The sequence below is a fragment of the Thamnophis sirtalis genome, unplaced genomic scaffold, assembly GCF_051295495.1.
Source record: "Thamnophis sirtalis isolate CommonGarterSnake01/CBP01778 unplaced genomic scaffold, rThaSir2_p1.2 scaffold_4, whole genome shotgun sequence".
Classification (NCBI taxonomy): domain Eukaryota; kingdom Metazoa; phylum Chordata; class Lepidosauria; order Squamata; family Natricidae; genus Thamnophis; species Thamnophis sirtalis.
In genome coordinates, this window is record NW_028261384.1 from 22,157,598 (window position 1) to 22,179,812 (window position 22,215).

Consider the following 22,215-nt stretch of genomic DNA (forward strand, 5'->3'; position numbering starts at 1 on the left):
AAGGAGACAGACAGACAGGCAGATATTAACTTTGCCTCACTTTTTGACAAAGTTACTAATTTGGTTGAATGCTATGTGCCTTATTATTTTAGATGTTTAATTTAAAAGCACCATGCATTATTATATTTAATATTGATATCAAATATTGATATCAAAATGTAAAAGAAGAACATATATTTAAAATAGTTATATATATAAACTTAGTTCATTATTAGAATTTCAGAAAAATTCAACATTTGTAATCTCAGTTTTTACAAGATTTAAAGCAGCTTCCTTGCTAGCCTTAAGTATCTTATGGAAAATACCAACTTCCACTTGTTGCATAGACAAGAAAATTGAGATTTTCTTGGTAGGTAAAAACACATTCAAAATTGCAATCTTTCAAATATTGAATGTTGCATATTCTAGTAAAACCCTTAGCAATATTTAGTGCAGTTTTTATTTTAAATAAGTGGCTCACATTTGTTTTTATTACAAATTTTTCCTACAGTTCCTACAATCCTTTTCTTTAGAAGGGAGGCTTAAGATTTTAGTAGCAAGGTGGTTATCTACATAAATATCTGTTATACAGTTCTTACAGCAAGTTATTTAATATATTCATTTTCAGTCCATGAAATAGAATTTTAGCTAATAATTGTGTTTTTTTAAAATACAGAATCAAGTATACATTTTTAATCAAAATTTTGATTTAGTTTCTTTATGGCTATCTTTTTTTAAATCAAGAATTGTGATTGACAACTTTTATATGCTAAGAAAATCAAACTACCTAGCTATCCTCTGATTTACTAATTTCTTAGCATGTTTTACTCATTTGAAAATATGACTTTTTCCTAAACATTTTCATCTCTTATTAGAAATATACATTTTTTGATGAACCAAAGTATGAAAAGCAATATTATCCACATATCGAAACAGTTGAGGGAGATGAATTTGGCCAAGCCCCAAAGTTTAACGACTATGCGGAAAAGCCTAAGAGTCCTCTTGTAAAAAGTAAAACTCCTGACAGCAAGAAATTAGAACCATCTCTTAAGTGGAAGGCTACAACGGGCACTCGAGAGTATGTAATTTTTTAGATTTTCTGACAAATATAATTAATTAATCTGAATTTTTGCAATGTAATATTGTTAGCATTTTTTTTAAAAAAATATGAAATTGAACAAATTTAAATTTGCTCTAATTTAAAAGCTTTATTTAAATAAATTGTGATTTCCAAAATGTTACTTTTCCTTATTTTGTGACAACTCAGCAATTAGAAAAGTTTGTATTCAAATCATATTTCTTTAATATAAGTACATGCTTCATAAATAGGCACAGGATATACAAATGTAGGTAGAAACAACTGTATCTGTATGATTTAGAATGGAGCATTTAGGATCCAAGAGATACGCTTAAGGCTCCAAATTTTCACATTTGACAAGCAACTTAATGATACCTTGAATTTTTAATGTTTTGTGATTGGCCAATCTGGCTGGTTGTTTCATTTATATCATATTTCCTGTGACAATACAAGGCAGAATATGTGTTTATTTCTTTCCCTCTAAGGAGCGAAAACAAGATTGAGAAAAATAACTGGACAAGACAATCTTGATTTTAACTTTGCTTCTGAGAATCTGAAATTCTAATGATTACACCAGAACAGGTTCTTTACCAGCTACCATTTCACACAGAGAACAGGAAATGTGCAGATAATACAGGCAGTATTTTGCTCAAACAGCAGGACTAATGTTGATAATTGGTGACTTGGCTATTCACAACCTAGGTTGAGGTTCCACCCAGAACCAATCAAAGTAGAAGACAGGAGAAACAAGTGGCTTGAGCTACAAACTCAAAAAAAACAACCTTCTGAATCAGAGCCACTGGGAGTTCAGCAGCATATACATTTAATAAATTATTTGTAGTTGGTTACACAGATGATGATAACTTAGACACGCACCATTTTTTTCTCTGGATCGCTAAGATGTTTTAATTCCATTTTCATGGTTAGTAATATATACAGCATAGAAGGGAAAAAATAAAAACCAAATCTAGGTGGTCAACAACACTAAAATTCAAATGTATTGCTATCGATTGTATATTACAAGTTAATTACGCAAATATATCTTCATTATGGTTACTCTTATGCAAAGTAGTAGTTAATTGGTCCTTTTGAAACAAAACTTTTAACAAATTCAATATTCTAGGATTACCAGTATATGAAGATTGATATGTCATAAAGAATTCATGTAGAGGAGAGAAGCAGGTGCCTCTCAAGATCTCTTGGGCTCCAATAACTCTAAAGTCTGCATATCTATGGTCTGGAAGTAATAGAAGGTTCTGAGGACTTCAGTTCTTCCAGCTCAAGCTTGTATATCTTTGAAAAAAGGAATTGAGAGGATTAATATAGCAAGTCTTCTGGTAAAAAAGCACCATTAAGTGGCTAGAACAACCACATTTTGACAATTATATCCAACTGGCTTACTTAGTGGAAAAAGGATTCTGTATATACTGCACTTAAAAAAGTAGAGGTAGTTGTTGATTTACAACCGCAACTGAGCCCAAAATTTCTGTTGCTAAGCAAGACAATTGTTAAGTGAGTTTTGGCCCATTTTATGACTTTTCTCACCACAGTTACTAAGTGAATCTTAACACAGTTGTTAATAACACGGTTGTTAACTAAAAGTGAAACTGGCTTCCCCATTGATTTTCTTGCAAAAGATGATCACATGGCCTTGGGACACAGCAGCTGTCACAAATAGGAACCAGTTGCCAAGCATCCAAATTTTGATCACATGACCCTGGGGATGCTGCAATGGTTGTGTGAAAAACAATCAGAAGTCCATTTTTTCAATGCCGTTGCAATTTTGAACAATTACTAAATGAATGGTTGTAAATTGAGGACTATCTGTATTACAACGTTTAATTGTGTGTGTAATCTGATTTTCACTGTGACAGTATATTCAGCATCAATGATCGATCATTAGTTGTACTGATCCATTAGCTAAATTCAAAAAAGATGAGAGAAAGGATTATAGGAGGTGCTTATGACTCTTATCAGAGGTATATTATTTACTGCAAGAATTGCAATAGTTATCCACACAAGTTGTAAATGAACTGAAATGCATTACAGTATTAGAACATTAATATTTTCATCGTAGCTCTTGCCCAGCTTCACACAAATGCATGTTAAAAGTACTTTTGAAAAGTCAAATCAATAGCTGCAGTAAAAAAAAGTTTAAAGAAGAAAAAAGTCAGAGTCTGCTTTTAATATCAAAATGCCATGACCGCAATCCAAGAGAGAATTAACTGTGCTTAGGTCCATTGAAATCATTAGGTTTATTCTTTGCTGCAACTGAGCTGAATTATGGCCCATTTATAATTCTAGATTCAGCAAATTTTGCTGATAATTTGTGATGACATCAGTTCTTTATGCTTCTTTAACAAATTATCCAATCTAAGTGGTATGACATTAATCAGTTTTAGCATTTAATGGACTTAGTTCAGAAATTAAAACATTTTTATTATATTCATTATATCCTTAATTTAACAAATGATAAATCTTTTTAGAGGCAAAGCAGCAAGAAAATCTGATGAAAAAGAAATCAAGCATGCCACTCCAGAAAGCAAGAAAAGACCCTGTGGAACACCAACTGCTTCTCTTAAAAGGTACAGTCTTAATAATGCATAATTTTCTTTTGCTTGAATTAAAATCACAATTTTCCAACATGAACAAGATAACAACAAATTATTTCAGTGTCTCATATGAGAAAACTGAAATGATTAAATTGTATTTGATGGATTTATTTTAAGGTGTTTTTTTTTCTTTCTATTTTTATGTGCAGGAGTCTGTAAAATCAGTGTTAGTCTCAGATACGAATCTTACTTATTAAGTTTTCAAATGGAAAATTTTCTGGTGTTCCCACTTCTTTGCATGACCAAACAGGGAACTCCCAAGCTGAAAATATAAACCTGTTGGTTCTGGCAGAATTGTGTTATATTTGCATCTGCTACCATTTTTCCAATCACAGACAGAGAAATGATGATTGCTTGGCTTATTGTTCTAGTAACTTGGCTCTTAATAAACATTTCCTTAGCTCACATTTCTTAAGCAGTGTACAGAAACAGACTCAGTTTTCAGCAGTGTGCCCCGAAATTTAAATACCTGTTTGGAGAAGTTTTTGTATTGTTTCATTTTTATTTTTAGTAATCTTGCTTTCTCTCTTCTTTAGTGTTCTGGGACCTAGTTAGTATCAAAATCTGAAAAGCAAACGAATACATCCATTCCAACAATTTTCATAGTCACACTGTTCCATCAGCAAAAAATTGTGCAGATTTAAACAAATGATTTTAATTTTTTTCCACTCTCTGTCAGCTTAGTGGATTATGTAAACATGATGTAATTCAGTTTATTATAGAATTTAGCTAATTTGTTTATAATTAGATAAGAATTGATATCTATTAATGAAGATATTACAGTTTTGATGCTAATTTTATAAAATAATAGCACAATACAGTGAGAACTTATACAGGATGCATAGGATATATCCTATGTATCCTGCGTAATAATGTCTTCTGATTATTTTTTAATTATTACTATATTGCAAAAGATTGTTCCAAATATAATTGAAACCACAAAGGATCTTCATCCTTCTTTTATAAGCAATTTTTATACTGAAAGTTGCACGTATATTAATTCTTCAATTGTTCTTCCACATGAAGGATAAAGCATACCTATAGCTTCAGAGATAAGGTGCTTGCTTAGCTTTGAAAAATTGTTCAAAGGGGGAGGGGAAGACTTTTGGAAAAGAACTCAATTTCCCAAATTCTTCAATCTACAACTATACTAAAAACAAAAAAAAACAAAACTGGAAATGTTTTAACATTTAGTTTGTTCATATCAGATGATAAACCAGTTTCAGTAATTTCATCTCACCATGTGGAACAGGATAATAATATTGATCTATCTTATACTTTCTTAACAGTGTTGCAGTTGAGTAATTCAGCAAAAGTATTTCACTTTATTGTTCAATTTAACATATTACACTGGGCAGTTAACAGGAAATAAAAACAAGATATATACCTTGGTGTTCAGGAGGAAATGATTCAACTGCATAAATAGTTTCTGATTAAATAGATGCTAGTTTCCTTTATGAATTTTATGCAATTAAAAATAATTTGTGAAATATGAAAGCAAGCATTTCTTTAAAACAGTGGAGGTTTTTTCCCAGCTGCAAAAATCATATGTGACTATTTTAATGAATTTTTTTTTAAAAAAAAAACAGTTTTATTCTGACTTGGAAAACTGAAAAAAACTGTTTTAAAAAATGCTGCAATCATCAGTGGAACAACTTGTCTCCAAAACGTATGGGTGTTCCAACACTGGAAGTTTTTAAGAAGAGATTGGACAACCATTTGTCTGCAATGATATAGGGTTTGCTGCTTGAGAAGGAGATTGGACTAGAAGACCTTCAAGATCCCTTCCACCTCTGTTCTTCTGTTACTCATATTGTCAACTGTTGTGGAACACATTTCCAATCTTTTTCAATACTTTCATAGGTCATCTTAGTGTGGCTTGCTTTAAATTTCTGTCTCTTAATAATTTCAAATTTATATACATGGATTGTGTTTGGATTAATATAGTTATCATTTCTAGCTGTGATTGTCCCTTTCTTGCTCCGCTTTTCCTTCTTTTTTGGTTTAGTAAACTTCCACTGAAAAGTGAAGAGGCAAGTGAAAGTTCTTCTGAGAGTGAAGAAGAGGATGAAGAGCCTGAACGCCATCAGGAAATTAACACTGATTTGCCATCAGAATATTGGCAGATTCAAAAATTAGTGAAATATATAAAGGTAAAAAAATAATAATTTTGAGGAAAGACTGCAGAAGGTCTCAAAGGATCTTCTGATTAAATTATAAATTCAAAATATTATTCCAGAATCTCTTCATTTTGTTTTTATTTCTCTAATCAGTTTGCATCCCACAATTCTTTTTGAACCTTTTGAACCTCTGTTGTAGTAGATCTGTAGAATACGATTTAATTTAGTCATAACAATACCCTTTCAGCCCAATATATTGCAAAGCAGATAGGTAATCTAGTGCAACCTATTATAAAGTGGCAAAATATTAAATATTCTACATTCCATGTTACTTATTTATTGAATTTATATAGACATCTATCTCAGTGAATTGTCTCCAGCATCCTTCAAAGTTGTGACATAAGAAAAGAAAAAAAGTAAAAATTTGACCTAACAGTAACAGTAATATGTGTCTGTGCATGAAGGTTTTGCAACAATTTGGAATTAGGGCTTTTTGATCGCCTGGTCAATTTTATTATTTTTTTCCACTTTGTTGGGATTTATTTATTTATAGGTCTATAAATTTAAGAGATCACTTATGGCTTTTGTTTTTATACACAGCTCCTTGCTGGGTTATATTTGTGCATATGAATCATGTTATAGAACATAGTACATAGAACAGAGTTGGAAGGGTCCTTGGAAGTCTTCTAGTCCAACCTCCTGTTCGTGTAAGAGACCCTATACTATTCCAGACACGTGGCTGGGCAGTCTCTTCGTAAAAGCCTCCAGTGAGGCTTTTACGTTTAGGGCCCCTACAACTTCTGAAGACAATGCATTAATTGTTCTCTCACAGCTAGGAAATTTCTAGGTTGCTTCTTTCCTTAATTGTTTCTGGTCTTTCCTTCTGATGCTTTGAAAAAATAGATTATAATTTTAAAAATAATGTTATTATAATTTTGAAAATAGTTATAATTTTGAAATTATCATATTTATGCAATAATATAATTCCAAAAGACTAATTGTGAAAGATTTAATCCTATTTTCATATTTGAGTCAAATGCCCCAAAGAAGCAGCTTGATTCTAATAGTTCTTCTTCTGATGTGGCTCTTCCAGTAACTGCAGGGATTCATATAGCCAGGCTAGGTACAAAAATCTTCATTCATTTATTTATAACATATAAAAGCAAAAAGAATATTTCCATAAAAATAAAGTTTACATCACATCAATTTAATTGCTGTGATGGAAAACAAAACAATGTAAAAAAATAGCAAATCCTTTATTAGTTTCATTTTACTGAATTGTCCACAAGTCGCTTGTGAAAATGCTATAGAATAATTTCTATTAAATTTAAATAATATGACATATTTGGAAGACTGGAAAAACAGTAGACTTGTTCTCTCTGTGTGTTTATATAATTAATTCCAGAACACTTCTGCTTGAATATGAGAAATGCATTAAAATAGGATTGGATTTTGAGTAAAACATTATCTTGTATTAATAAGCTAGCAAATAACATACTGTGTACCCATGGGTGGTCATTTTGTCTTTTAATTTTTTTTAAATGAACCTTAATGCTTTTGCTTAATGCTTCAGTATTGTTTTAGATTGTTTTTATTTAGATTGTTTTTGGCTGTTCCATTGTAAATCACTCTGGGCATCATCAGAAGGAAAATTGGTATACAATTATTATTTTCACAACAATGTAAAATCATGACTGCCAATTCTGTAGCTAGTGTTGGCTTTCCTACACATTGTGTTCTTCCCAAGAGCCTAGGATATTATAATATATTAGCGTAGCATATGTAATCATCCAAGTAGTCTGGTCTTTTGCAACTGACAGATGAAAATGCACAGATTTTTCCAAATGCTGTCTAAAATGTTTTGATATAGCAATTAAAATAATAATATTATTATTAACAATCTCATATAAACTGAGAGACAAATTAATAATCTGCAAATGGACACAAATAAAAATGTACATTATGAAGAAAGATCACCTCCTTTTCCTCTATAAATACAATGCAATATATGTAATGATTTATTAGCTCCAAGAGAAAAATGGCAATAGTTGTAAGGTTTTTGGAGTTATTCAGTGTTTCTAATTAGGTGATGTATCACTGAAGCTTTCCAAAATAAATGTTTGCCACTTTTTATCTATTTGGATGAAGACTTTCACAATCAAAAGTAGAAGTGAATTGCTTTAGATTGACTTACAAAAAAAAGTAAAATAAAACATGAGACATCTCTTATATACGCCCATAAATGTCAACAGTTACAAAAGGCTTTTTAATTTGTTTCATACTTTTGTTGGATGATTTTTTTTGAAATAATGTATGATGTTGCTGGATCAAATTAGTTACTCAGATAACAGCTGGAAAAGTGACTTATGGAAGGGTTGTATTAGAAAGAGTTATTTTTATGATCTACTAAAGATAGAAAATCATTGCTAATGAAAACTGTACAGGAAAAGAAAAACAAGAGCTGCTAGAAGGGAAAAATACATACAAGAATAGAAAAGACAAGTGATATATGATAAGAAATATAATTAATAATACACCGTCTGAACTGTACACTTAACCAAGCAATTGTAGCCACGTTGACCAAAAACCTAAACTTTTGGCCCTGATATAACCTTACCCTTCCTTTGAACCATCATAATTCTCCTAATCTCCTACCTTATGCATACAAGAAACTAACTTGCTCATAGTTCCCAATCATCATCAGCAGCAGCATGTTTTTGTGATGAGAGGCGGAATAAAGGAAGGCCACTTGTTAAAAAACAAAACACCCAAAAGCATCTCTTTGGTGCATATAAAAATTTCAAGAGTGAAGTGATAATACACCAAAAAATTGCAATCACATATACGGCTGGCAGTATAAAAAATATAAATATAAGTAGGATGGTGAATTTCTACCATGGCAGGAAAGAGCTGGAGGGAGAGAAGGATCACTTGCAAAGCTAGAGTATTTTAAAGGAATATCAGCTTCTTCCGATTCAAATACATCCCAGCAGATTGAGAAACAAAAATGGCCCTCAAAAAGCCAGGCAACATCATGTGATCAGCTGCAAATTGCAAAACCTTCATACACAGAAGCCTGATATGGTTATTGTTAGGTCAAGATGTTACTTTGCTGTTCTTTTCGCTGTCACAACTTTGCAGGTGCTGGAGACATTTGGGCCCAGTCAATAGAAGAACTAAGTAGAGGCATGATATCTCACTATATCAAAAGAGAGCTTGTCTTAGGTAATAAAAAGGTGTCGTTTTTGAGGTACCATGGGCTTATGTTCTATTTACGCAGCTGGTAATGAAGGGGACTTCACAGTCTTACCCAGTGGAGGGATTCAAATAATTTAATAACCAGTTCTCTACCCTAATGATTTCTTCTAACAACCAGTTCACCAAACTGCTCAGAAAGTTAACAACCAGTTCTCCTGAAGTGGTGCAAACTGGCTGAATCCCACCACTGGTCTTAGCCCACTGCCCCCTACATTTGAAAGACAAACTATTAAGCAGCAGATGCCAGCTAACCAAAGTATTACCATTTTCATGGACAGACCAAAAACCATGTAAACTACAATCCATAAAGTAGTAGCTAGATCTCTTTATCCATAGGTCTGCATTATGGACTCAATCTTTCATTTAACACTTACCTGCTAGCTACTCCAAAACCTGCATGCTGTCTTTTAGAAATTATTCACCTTGCTGAAATATATGAATAACACCCATTCTGTGACTTTAAAACGTTTGCTTGCTGATCTTGTTTATTCCCTGAAAGCATTGCTCCCCTCATATTTGAATGCTCTGTTCATATGGTTTAGTTTTTCTTTGGAAAATCTGTTGGCTTTACTGCAATTCAATTGCCCAATTTTTTATTCAAGCTCAGCTGCTTGTTGTTTTCTTGACAGTCTGAAACAGTGATGGGTCTTCCCAGTTTAGTCTTGTTAAATGTCTTTCGCAGACATTATTTCAGGCCCAGCCATGACCCCACACCCACTTGTGGCAGCTGCAACTCTTGCCAGATACTAAGAGCAGAACTTCCCCAGATTCCTCTCTATTATCTGCTCTATTTGGAGAAGAATTCAGCACTTTCCTCTGGTGTTTGACATCAAGCAGAAACACGGCCAGGAAATGATGTGCCTTCCATACGTTCTGATCCTGGAGAGGGAGGGAAGGTGAAAGAAAAGAGGTTACTGTTAAAAGATCTATTCAGTGTAGCAGCCATGTTGACTGATGCAGTTTCTATATGCATGTCCTACAAGTTATGGGTAATGTATATTTTAATTGTTCCTGTAAAATGAAGAGTGGCAATGTGGATATTTATCTCCTTTCTAATATTCAGTTCTCTGTGATGACAAGGAAGAAAGTGGAAAAAAACAATCAAAGGAGAAAGCAGAATAATTCTGTGTTTTGCTTTTCCTCAAAGTCCATTGTGTCCTTTGAATGTTGGTCCCTTCTAACTTAAAAAAACCAATATGGAATTGATGGATAGGCATAGTGAGGCTAGCCTTACTTATTTATAGTAGCTCTCATTTTTTTAAAACCAGGCTGAATGAGTTTATGGCTATTTTGATAAATAAAATCATTTTTGTTCACTCTGGGCTGGATGTTAATTTGGTAGAGGGGTGAGTGAGACAGCATCTTATGATGTAATTTACATTTCTTTTGCACAAGTATTTGAGTTCTCTGTAATTTGAAAGCTGCTATCTGTTGGCTAGACCCCACCTCTCCTCCCCTTCAAGGTGTTTAACAGGGTATAACCAGCTAACTCTAAGAGGTAATCAATGTGGTGGGGACTTTATTTTTTTTGAGGAAGAGAATAATTTTGTTTTGTTTGAAGGAGGAAGTAATCTCCTCCTTTAAAAGGTAATTCTTTAAGACATCTGTTTGCCTAGTCTCTAACTCTTCCCTTTGAAGCAAGCTTGCTATGAAGGCATTGGGAACTAGTTACAGAGGATTACAGAGGAAAACAATTACCTACATGATTCTCAATCAGGATTCAGCCCAAATCATGGGACATAAAACAGAATTTATTATTCTAGTTACAGGGGTGTCAAACTCACGTCATCACATTGGCATTAGGACATTCCCCCCCCCCTTCATTAAACTGAGCGTGGCCATGGTGAGCGCATGATGCATGCAGCCCATGGGCCGGGAGTTTGGCAGCCTTGCTCTAGTAGCTGACTTAGATAGGGGAATACATTGTTTGATCCTGTGAAATATCTCAACAGGAAGTACCCTAGATCATCTTCCAGGATTGGCAGTAGTGAACTGTCAACTGTATTACAACGATTCTGTGCTTCAGTCAGTGGTTCCTCAATCATATATCCTGGAGGAAAGTGTTCGAGTTCATGAAAGGCCTGTAAAGAGCCTGAAAAGAATCAGAACTCTTTCCCTTGTTTTTTAACCTCTTATAAAACCACTGGGAGAAATCATCTATCAGTTCAAGGTGATATGTTATTAATATTACTAGACTGATGACACTTACTTACATCTTGCTACATTGGGCCAAGCCAGCAATGCTCTGGAAGCTCAGAACTGGTGTCTTGAGGTTATAAGGATCTGAATTGGACAAAACCATTTCAGATTAAATCACATCGAAACAGATTTGCTTGTTTTCAGCAAGCATCTAGTAACATTGGATTATGTGCTAGATGACACGCTTTCTCTCTGTATAGAACTCTTGTCTTCTCTTTTCATAGAACTATATTTTGATAATTTTGAGCCGTTGGCTCCTGGTGGTCCCAGTGGTATTATTCACCCTTTGTATTTAACTTTTGGATTTTATCATTACATTTTTATTCATATGTGGCTGTATGTGTTTACCTAAAGACATCAGGATTGTAAAAATTGTATCAAAAAATAGGGGGAAAAGATTCAAAAAAGAAATAGCAATTAGGAACAAGATAGGCGATGTGTCAGGTGCTCCAACAGCAACATGGGTCAGTTTTCCAGTGGGATGTAACACTTGTGTAGACTCAGACTTTGCCTATATAAATAAATCTGCAGCTCTACAAAACTAAGAGGTCAGAAAGTCAGAATGTAAAGAAAATGCCTGAGAGAAGTTTGAGCAATAGTGCAAATCTACACTCTGAACCCAGTCTGGAATTTTTTTCCCGTATCATGCAATTTTGTTTTCATTCTTCATTTTTTTTAAGTGATGGTTTTAATTTACGTTTGCTCCGTGTATTCTTTTGTTACTGAGACATACCAGGCTTGACGGTGTCAGTGCTTAATTAGCTCTTAAACAATACTTATTTTCCACGCATTACAGACATGTAATGTGAACATTATGGAATCTGTGATTTTTATCATGGTTATGATTTTCCACTGGCCCTGGTTATTTTAATCTCTGCGTTTCATTCACTGCCAGGCTATAACCCAAGAACTGCAGAGGATTCAGGAAATGGGACAAGAAGTTATTCCATAACTCTGGAATACTTCTCCATAACTCGTCACTAACAAGTTGCAGCTTGACCTGTGTTCTGTTAAACAAAATGAAAAGTTGGATCAGACAATGAATATTTAATAAGATATTATTCCTATTTTAAAAATCCACTATAAAACCATAACTGAAATAATTGTGCCTTTATTCTAGCAGGTAACACAAGCATATTCAATAAAGGAGACTAGATCATCACAAGCATATTCACCTGCTTAGATCAAAGTTATGTAGGGCAACTAAATGAGAAACTAATACACTCATAATTTTAATACAGTATATCTGACTAAATAGTGTATTTTGTTTCAATATAATAAAAGGAAGCTGAATTAAGTTACCTACAAAAAATGATTTGTAGGCAACAGGTAGCCACAAGTTAGATTTCAAGCAATAATCTAGATTTTTCAGATTCATCTGTAAGGCTAGCTTAAGACAATTTGACATTAAAATTGAAAAAATCTGGTAGTGCTGTAATAGGACTGCTTGGGAGGTTAGAATGTGAATGAACTGAAACAGTAGAATTATCTGCCAGGTTTTCTTGGCTTTAGTCCCCAATTGAGTCAAATACCAAAGAACAGAGGAATATCTGTTTCTTTCTTGGGCTTTTAAAAATGGCAGATATTGTAAGGATAAACCAATGGTTTATAATGTATTCCTGCAAACATTTTGTATGTTTGATGCCCCCTTTTAATAGTCTTTGCCTGGCAAAAGTAAAATATGGCTCATTATGGAACTTGTTTTGTACTAGGGGTAGAAAGCTGAGGGCAATGTGGTTGGAAACAAGACATTTCATTTCTTTTTTGGATGGGATTTGGATGTTAGATAATACCCTGAACAGAATTCTGCAGGAGCCATATGGACTCCAAGGAGTCTGTGGAGCTTGTGAACTAGTCCCATTGTATTAACTGTCTGAGAAATTTCTGTAAGGAGAAACAGAGGCCTTTTTTTTTCTCTTTTCCCCTTTAGTTTGACTTTTTCAGAAGAAAAATGTGTAGGCCAGTTTTAGATTTGTAATTGTTCATTATTAACTAATGTTTGTGATCTTGTCATACACTTATCTACATTTATTTGTTTAGTGGAATCATTGTTATTGTTCCTTAAGCACAGTAATGAATGAAATGAAAAATGTTATAGATCTCTTTTCAGAAAGGTGGTTTTTCTTTACGTTACGGCGGTTACTTAATATAATTCTGAACTTCATCCATCATCTAAAAAGTGCCTAGAATTTTTTTCTCCAAGCATGCCTTTAATTATTTTTTGAGTTTATATTCTTTTTATTTCAATTTGTGGATATTTGTGCTGAACCATCCTATAAGTGGAGCTAGATTTTTAGAAATAAAATCTGCCTTTAATTTAAAGCTTTAAAGTTAAATGTTGCAGTGCCATAGAACACATTTAGCATCCATCATACTATATTCAGTTTCAAAGGTTTTAACAACATGATGCAATTTTTGTGTACATTTAATAGAGTCTAACAGCTTCCATGTTGATTAAAATCTACCCTTGAAAACTTTCTCTAATAGCTACTAGGCAGAAAAATAATTGTTATGGTAATCAGCAGTAATGGTTATAATATAGCACAAATGTATGAGAATGTGTGAAAAATATTTCATGGGTTTGTTTTAAAGTGTGTATGAAATAGTGGAAGCAATTTTTTGCATACAAATTTTGTATAAAACCCCCCAGATTCAGCCTTACAAACGTAAAATTAAAAGAAAGTTTCAAAAGTTAGAATTGTATCTTTTCTTTAGTTTATTAAAATATGTCACTGATTTATCAGTGATAATTTAACAGAAATTGGCTTTTCTTCTATTTACTAGCAAATCCCACCAAATTAAAATATGCATATTGCCCTTATAATTTTTTCTGTATAATTTTTTTTCTTGGTGTTTCTGCTCAGTAAAACCTATAGTAAAACTTATTTTACCCTATATTCTATTGATGGTCTCATTTATAGGCAGGTAACCAGACGGCTACTGTAATTGCATTGTGTTCAATGAGAGATTTCAACTTGTCTCACGAAACGTGCCAGTTGGCAATTAGAGATGTTGGAGGTCTCGAAGTGCTGATTAATTTACTTGATACTGAAGAAATCAAATGTAAGGTGAGTTAGTTGCATAGTAACCATTATTTTTAAGGATTCTACTAGCTTTTACACGGGGTGTTCATTTTGACTTCCAGATCCTTCTCTTTTTTTAAAAAGCCCTGTGACTATCACTCATCTTGTAACACTGTGTATTTTAACTGAAGCCTCATAAACAGAATAAAGTTGGAAGGGACCTTGAGGTCTTGTAGTCCAATCCCCTGCTTAAGCAGAAAACCCTACCGCACTTCAGACAAATGGTTATCTAATATCTTCTTAAAAACTTCCAGTATTGGAGTTTACAACTTCTAGAGGCAAGTTATTTCACCTGATTAATTGTTCTAACCGTTAGGAAATGTCTTCTTAGTTCTAGGTTGCTTCTATCCTTGACTAGTTTCCACCCATTGCTTCTTGTCCTGCCCTCAGAAACTTTGGAGAACAGCTTGACTCCCTCTTCTTTGTGGCAACCCCTGAGATATCAGAACACTGCTACTTAGTTCCTGCAGCCATTCTTCATACGTTTTAGCCTCCTAATCATCTTTGTTGTGCTTCTCTGCATTCTTTTTAGGATCTCAACATCTTTTTTACATGGTGGCGACCAAAACTGGATGCAGTATTACAAGTGTGGCGTTACCAAGGCATTATAAAGTGGCATTAACACTTCACATGAACTTGATTCTATCCTTCTGTTTATGCAGCCTAGAACTGTGTTGGCTTTTTTGACAGCTGCTGCACACTACTGGCTCATATTTAAATGGTTGTCCACTAGGACTCCAAGATCCCTCTCACAGTATAAAGAGTCTTAACATTTAAGTCATGGGGGAAATTTAAGGAATTAAAGAATTTATGCATGAATTACAGGAAAATTTTGAGAATCCTTCTGGCTTCCATGTAGAAATGGAAATCAAGATTTCTTTGGCTATTTCCTTTGTGCATCCTCACATAAACTTTCTTTAGAGGCTTTTGCCATCATATCGAGGAAACAAAAGAATTTCCTTTTCAGCCTTGTCACCACTTGTACTCATCCACATCACAGCCATGATTGATAGTAGCAATTTTCTATTTGGTGGCATGATAATACCTTCTTCTTATCCCATGAGTGAAACAATCATCCTTAGGAGTACTTAAATTTTAAAATAATATATTACACTTTAAATCATTACCATCCCGGCTCAGGTTCAAGGCGTATGAAATCTGTAATGCTTTGTTAGCCATAATCTCAAGAGGCAAGGTCAGCTAAGGAAACTTATAGGACTGCTTGGGCATGAGCCCACTCCCAATAATCTGTTCATTAACCAGCCCTTGCCACAGCTACTTCCCTTATAGGTTTTGCCCTTTTCACTAGTATTATGTTCTTTTCATGCTTGTCACTGTTCCTCACTCTTACCTTTCACACCAACTTTTCTTCAGCTTTCTATAAGTTGGAACAAAGAAGAGCACTGCCAGTATTTCATTTTTATAAGAGAGGATGGGAGTTAATTTGTTTTCATATGTCCCTTACAATCACTGTTCCACTCTCCTCTCAAAACTAAGAGCATGGTCAATTTCAATTCGTCAATTTCAGTTCTTTGGCAATATAACTTCTAGTCAATTCTATAGTTCCAACGAGCCTTGTGTCCTCTTTTCTGTTACTATTTCTGCGCTGGCATTGTTCCGTATTTTATATTATTCACTATTATTTTAAACTTGGGAGATGATCTAATGAGATAGGAGGAGTAGACAAGGATAAGATGCAGAAGAAAAGCAAAGTTCCAATCAGAATCTCTGTTTTCTCTGCTAGCTAGTGAAAGGGGAGAACAACAAAACCAGAGGAAAAAACAATCATCTTTCTTACAATGAATAGCACAACCCTCAATAGGAACAACACCACTTGATAATGATTTAGAGAGGGGCTGTAGAAGCAGAATATGATTTGCTACAGTGCTGCCATTGTTCGACTCCTGGATGGGTGGAAAGTAATAGAGGAAGACCTTTCATCTTCCTTCTTTTCCACTCTGTAATAAACTTGCATGGAACAAAGAAAGACAAGTAGGGTCTCCTGTGGCATGAAAATCTGCATATTACAGGTAGTCTTCAACTTACAACAGTTCATTTAATGACTATTCAAAGTTACAATGACAGTGAAAAAAGTAACATGACTTTCCTTCACAGTTATGACCTTTGCAGCGTCCCCATGATTATGTAATCCAAATTCAAATGTTTGGCAACTGGTTCATATTTATGATGGTGACAGTGTCCCAAGGTTATGGGATCACCTTTTGCAACCTTCTGATGAGTAAAGTCAATGGGGAAGCCAGATTCACTTAACAACTGAATTACTATCTTATCAACTGCAGTGATTCACCTAAAAACTGTGGCAAGAAAGGTCGTAAAATGGGACAAAACTCACTTAACAAATGTCTCAGAAAGACATTCAACTGTGGTTGTAAATAGAGGATTACCTGTATTAAAACTTTTTTTAAAAAAGTTAGCCTGATCTCTAAAAGAATACAATCCATAACTATGCATTTTTTCCCATTAGATTGGTTCATTAAAAATCCTGAAGGAAATTAGTCAAAATGCTCAGATAAGACGTACAATTGCTGATCTTGGAGGACTGCAGATCATGGTTAATATACTTGATTCTCTAGATCAAGATTTGAAGTGTTTGGCTGCTGAAACAATAGCTAATGTAGCTAGGTTCAAACGAGCCCGAAGAACAGTCCGTCAATATGGTGGAATCAAGAGACTGGTAAATTGCTTTTATACTCATATAAGTTTTGCTAATCAGATTTCATCTTAATTGTGTCTTTTTTCATCTAACAGTAATGTGGAATTAAATGTACACCAATGTGGTCAAATAATTTCCTTTTCCATGTGACAGAAAAGTCACTGCTTTTTTTAAAACGGACACCTCATGTTATCATTCTGCTGAACATCTAATGCCACAGCACTGTATTATGTCTAAAGATACTTACACATGTGGTAGGCTGCAATACTATTATCCTTCTCATCTATTGCCTTCTACTATTGGTATCTTATGATTATATTATTTTGTTGTTGGTATGTAAACCCAGATCCTTATGCACTGGAGACAAATTCTTAGTGTGTCCAATCACACTTAGCCAATAAAGAATATTCTATTCTATTCCATTCCGCACCACACCACTCCACCCCATAACCTCCTATACTCTACCCTATAGCAGATATTAGCAGAGCTGTGGTGGCATTGTGATTAGAATGCAGTATTGCAGGCTACTTCTGCCAACTGCCAGTTCGGTTCTCTTCAGTTCAAGATTGACTAAAACTTCCAGCCTTCCAAGGTCAGTAAAATGAGGACCCAAATTATTGGGGGCTATATGCTGACTCAGTAAACAGCTTAGAGGGGGCTGTAAAGCAGAATATAACTATAAGTGTTATTGCTATTGCTATGTTTGTGTAGCCTTCCTTTAAAAGAAAATGAACAATTCCCAATCACAACAACAATTATTTTTTAAATGAACAATAACAGAAGCATCTCTCTGAAATTCTAAATATTCTGTTTAAACTGACAAGATCATAATAGCATTTCAGATTACATATATCTCCTGAAATAAAGATAGTTTTGCTTACATTCTAAACCAACTGAAAAGTGTTTTAGCAGGCATTCCTTCCAGCAGTTTGGAATAACTGATTAAAAGCTTACTAAATATACTTCTCACTTAACTGGGAGATGCAGGAGGGTTTTTCACGATTATATAAATGGAAACATTCCCAAACTTACCCATTTTTTTATAGTTCGAGTAGTAAGAGAATCCAGGGGTAAACCGCTTTTTTGTGGCATTGAAGAGTTCTCTCTGTTTTACCACAACTGCTGAAAATCACCAGGGCATTACTTGCTATTTTGAAGCAGAATACAAACAAAAACTCTAAAATAGACCAAAGATATATTTTTTTAAACCCAACAACCCCACAACTCAACAAAAAGTATAAATTTCTGATTTTAATCCATGTGTGACATATACCAAAAAAATTGCATCTTTGACCCATTCATAGTGTCGCTTTGTCTTTCCTCAAAATCTCACACGGGAAGTGTCCTCCCCCTGCTATACCAGAAAGTTTGGTCTCTACAACCAAAAACCTATAGGCAGCAAGAGCTAAAACAGGAGTAAGATATTTCCTTTCATTTCTAGAACAAGGAGTAATGGTATCTTTCAGCACCAGGATGGCATATTTGATTAGTGCACATCATCATTTCTTGCCAGGTTGGGTTGTTAGACTGTTCTGCAAGTCTCAATCAGCTTCAGGGAAAGGAAATTGAAGTAGCACGCTGTGGTGCTTTGGCACTATGGAGCTGCAGCAAGAGTTCTAGGAATAAAGAAGCAATCCGTAAAGCTGGAGGCATCCCCCTGCTGGCTCAGTTACTGAAGTCTCCTCATTCAAATATGTTAATACCTGTAGTAGGAACTTTGCAAGAGTGTGCCTCTGAGGTAAGCAACATCTCTACACCTGCAAAATTAAATGACTATCTTTCGGAGACCAAATAGAAATCAAAAATAGACAATGACTTTAAATTTCAGGTGCATATGAAACAATATTCTGCCTGTCTATCCATTCACCCATCTATATACTAACCAATCAAAGTGATATAATTGACTACAACATAAGGTAGTTTCAGTGAACTCCTATAATTATATTCCATTATATTTTAATTCTTTAAATTAATACAAATTATGCTATTTACCTGAAAGGAATATGAGTTATCATTTCCAAATAATTACAAATAGAAAAAATTGATTTGTATGTTTGTGTGTGTGTGCATGCAGGGCTGGGGGATGTAGCAGTCACTCTTAGGTGACAAGCTAATCAGTCAATTCGTATGGCAACCAACAGATTCACACTTAGTTGATTAAAAAGAAGTGGACCCTGCAGTTGTGGGAAAATGCTGGAAGGGAAAAGATCACTATCGCAAAGATCTTATCTCCAGATTTTGTAATTATTCCCTTTCTATCTGAGCAATAACAAAATATTGATATACCAATATAGGTGCAAGTGGAAGATCATGTAGTTTTGAAATTGGGTTGTCTTATTTTATAATTATTAATTGTATCAATTTTTTTGCCCAGTACTGCTTTTTTTTAAAGAGAAGTTTCTGACCAATGTATCCAGATAGTCTTCGGCTTAGAACAGTTCATTTAGTATTCAAAGTTACAACGGCACTGAAAAGAGTGACTTATGACCATTGTTTACAGTTATGACCTTTCCAGCATCCTCATGATCATGTGATCAAAATTCAGATGCTTGGCAATTGGTTCTTATTTATGACTGTTGCTGTGTCCCAGGGTTATGTGATCACCTTTTGCGACCTTCTGACATGCAAGTCAATGGAGAAGCTGGATATACTTAACAACCAGGCTACTAATTTACTAACTGCAGTGGTTCTCTTAACAACTCTTGGAAGAAAAGCCATAAAATGGGCAAAATTCACTTCACAAATATCTCACTTAACAACAGAAATTGTGGCCTCAATTGTGGTCATAAGTTGATGACTACCTGTATTAAGCATTCTTATACACAGTTATATAGTAGGAAGACCAGAGTTGGGTTGCTCCTGGTTCGGCCTGGTTCAACTTGGTAGTGGTAGCAACGGGAGAATCCGCCCACTCACTTGGGTGCCTCTTTGCATACACAGAAGCGTTAGGAAAGAGAGAGCGCGCATGAGTGAGCCGGTAGTAAAACTGGTACAAACCCAACACTGAGGGAGACAGATAGACATATAAACTCCCTATTGGTTTTGACAGAAATTGTCAACCTTAACTCACAAGAAAACTTTGGAACTTTGCAATATAGAGGAATATTTGCTGTTTTATAATCTTCTCTTATTGATTTTCATTGTTGGAGGGGAGGGGAAATGGCAGAGACAAAAAAAGCATTTAACTTCATCCACATTGATAATTTATTTTCTGAAGGTCTTTTCAAACCCCTTTTTAATGGGTGTTTATTTGTAGCCCAGCTACAGACTAGCAATCAAACATGAGAAAATGATTGAAAATCTTGTGAAAAATCTGAACAGTGACAAGGAAGAGTTGCAAATGCATTGTGCCAGTGCAATCTTTAAGGTAAGCATTCATCTTCTGAGACAAAAAAGGTTATCTGCACACTATTTCTCTTTGAAAAAAATAATGGGCAAACTGGATAATTATCTAAGAAAAAAATGGTGTGACTACTTCAACTGTTCTTTATCACAAAAACTGATAGTTACAAATCCTCTAGCATAAGTATAGCCTTATATTTACAAAGTTCCTGTTGGACTACAGTTTTCTAAGAGTGTTCTAAAAGTGCTTAATTTGTCAGGATCATCCCCATGAAGTTGCATAGAGGGCTCTACACCTGCAATGGAAAATGCAGTCTTGAATAACTTTGTTTACCATCCTCTATCAGCTCTGAATGGGGACACGGGGCTCAGTGGCTAAGACACTGAGCTTGTCGATCAGAAAGGTCAGCAGTTCGGCGATTTGAATCCCTAGCACCACGTAATGGAGTGAGTTGCCGTTACTTGCCGCAGCTTCTGCCAACCTAGCAGTTCGAAAGCATGTAAAAATGCAAGTAGAAAAATAGAGATCATCTTTGGTGGGAAGGTAACAGCGTTCTGTGCACCTCTGGCATTTAGTCATGCTGTCCACATAACCACGGAGACTTCTTCGGACAGTGCTGGCTCTTTGGCTTTGAAATAGAGATGAATATCGCCCCCTAGAGTCGAGAACGACTAGCACATATGTGTGAGGGGAACCTTTACCTTTACAGTTCTGATGAATCCAACTCTGACACCATGAAACTTTCAAAGGAAAATGATAATAAAAGCTTTAGATCCAAAGGAAAAATATCCCTTTAACTTGGATAGTATTATCTCCAAACCCACCCCCACAAATTAACAATTTAAAAAGGGTGGTTATTATTCTTGCTACGTCATTCTATAGTTATTACTATTGCTTTGTAAATAGCTTGCCATGTTTTTCCTACTTATCTCCATTCATATACTTGCTTCTTATTTATTTATTTATGAAATATATATGGCTACCATTTCCTATTGGAAAATTGGGATTTTGAACAAAAATAAAAACACCATAGAAACACAGAGAGTTTTAAACCATTAAAGGAAAAAAGATAATACTGAGGCCCCAATGAAACTATATCCATGGGTCAACCATATCATGCCAGCCTCATCAACATCCTGGCTCCAGTATCTGGAGGAAAAACCATTGTTTTTCTGAAGGCCAGTAATGTCAGGCCATCCATATTTCTTGATTAAAACTGTACTTGCCAATGTTAATTTTGAGACTTTTCACTGGAGTGATGAAGAAATGGGCTTGGGATCTATTTATTTTAATAGGATTTAAGCCTATACTGTTTCTTTGCATCCTCCTAATTTAATTTAGGAATCTAAATATTGCTTCTAGGATTTTTAAATTTAGTTCATTTAAATCGTAGTGCTGTCTCTAAACAGAACAGAGTAGGGGTTGGTCTGGATTTAAAACGTGTTTTCAATGTATCTTTGTATTTATATTTTCTTTTGTTTGTTTGTTTTTACATAGTGTGCTGAAGATCAAGAGACTCGTGACCTCGTTAGGCAACATGGAGGCCTGAAACCTCTTGCTACTTTAGTTGCTAATTCTGGAAATAAAGAACTTCTGGCAGCAGTGACAGGAGCAATCTGGAAATGTGCAATCAGCAAAGAAAATGTGACAAAGTACTTGCAATATTTGTTGCCTTAAATATATACAGTATATTGTAGTTAGCACCTCCTGCTTATAACCAACCATAAGAATTTAGAAACTATTAAGATTTAATTGTTATGTGTGAATAACGTCTGGAATATTTAGGTGTTCTGTGAACGCTTTAGAAGAGGCTCTATCTAATTGTCATACTGAAACTTAAAACATGATGAAATATTTATTGGATTAGTT

The 22,215-nt window shown here is 34.5% G+C and overlaps 1 protein-coding gene across 3 annotated transcripts in view; it reads left to right on the forward strand.

Annotated features, from left to right (window-relative positions):
* ODAD2 (outer dynein arm docking complex subunit 2) overlaps nt 1–22,215 on the forward strand; it is an 80,560-nt gene that overhangs the window by 15,897 nt on the left and 42,448 nt on the right. For all 3 annotated transcript variants that reach the window (XM_087712587.1, XM_087712588.1, XM_087712590.1), the window contains 8 exons: nt 855–1,057; nt 3,544–3,642; nt 5,678–5,822; nt 14,168–14,314; nt 16,815–17,024; nt 18,517–18,741; nt 20,260–20,370; nt 21,844–21,998. In XM_087712587.1, coding sequence (XP_087568713.1) covers nt 855–1,057; nt 3,544–3,642; nt 5,678–5,822; nt 14,168–14,314; nt 16,815–17,024; nt 18,517–18,741; nt 20,260–20,370; nt 21,844–21,998 — 1,295 coding nt within the window. The remainder of the gene's footprint in view (nt 1–854; nt 1,058–3,543; nt 3,643–5,677; nt 5,823–14,167; nt 14,315–16,814; nt 17,025–18,516; nt 18,742–20,259; nt 20,371–21,843; nt 21,999–22,215) is intronic.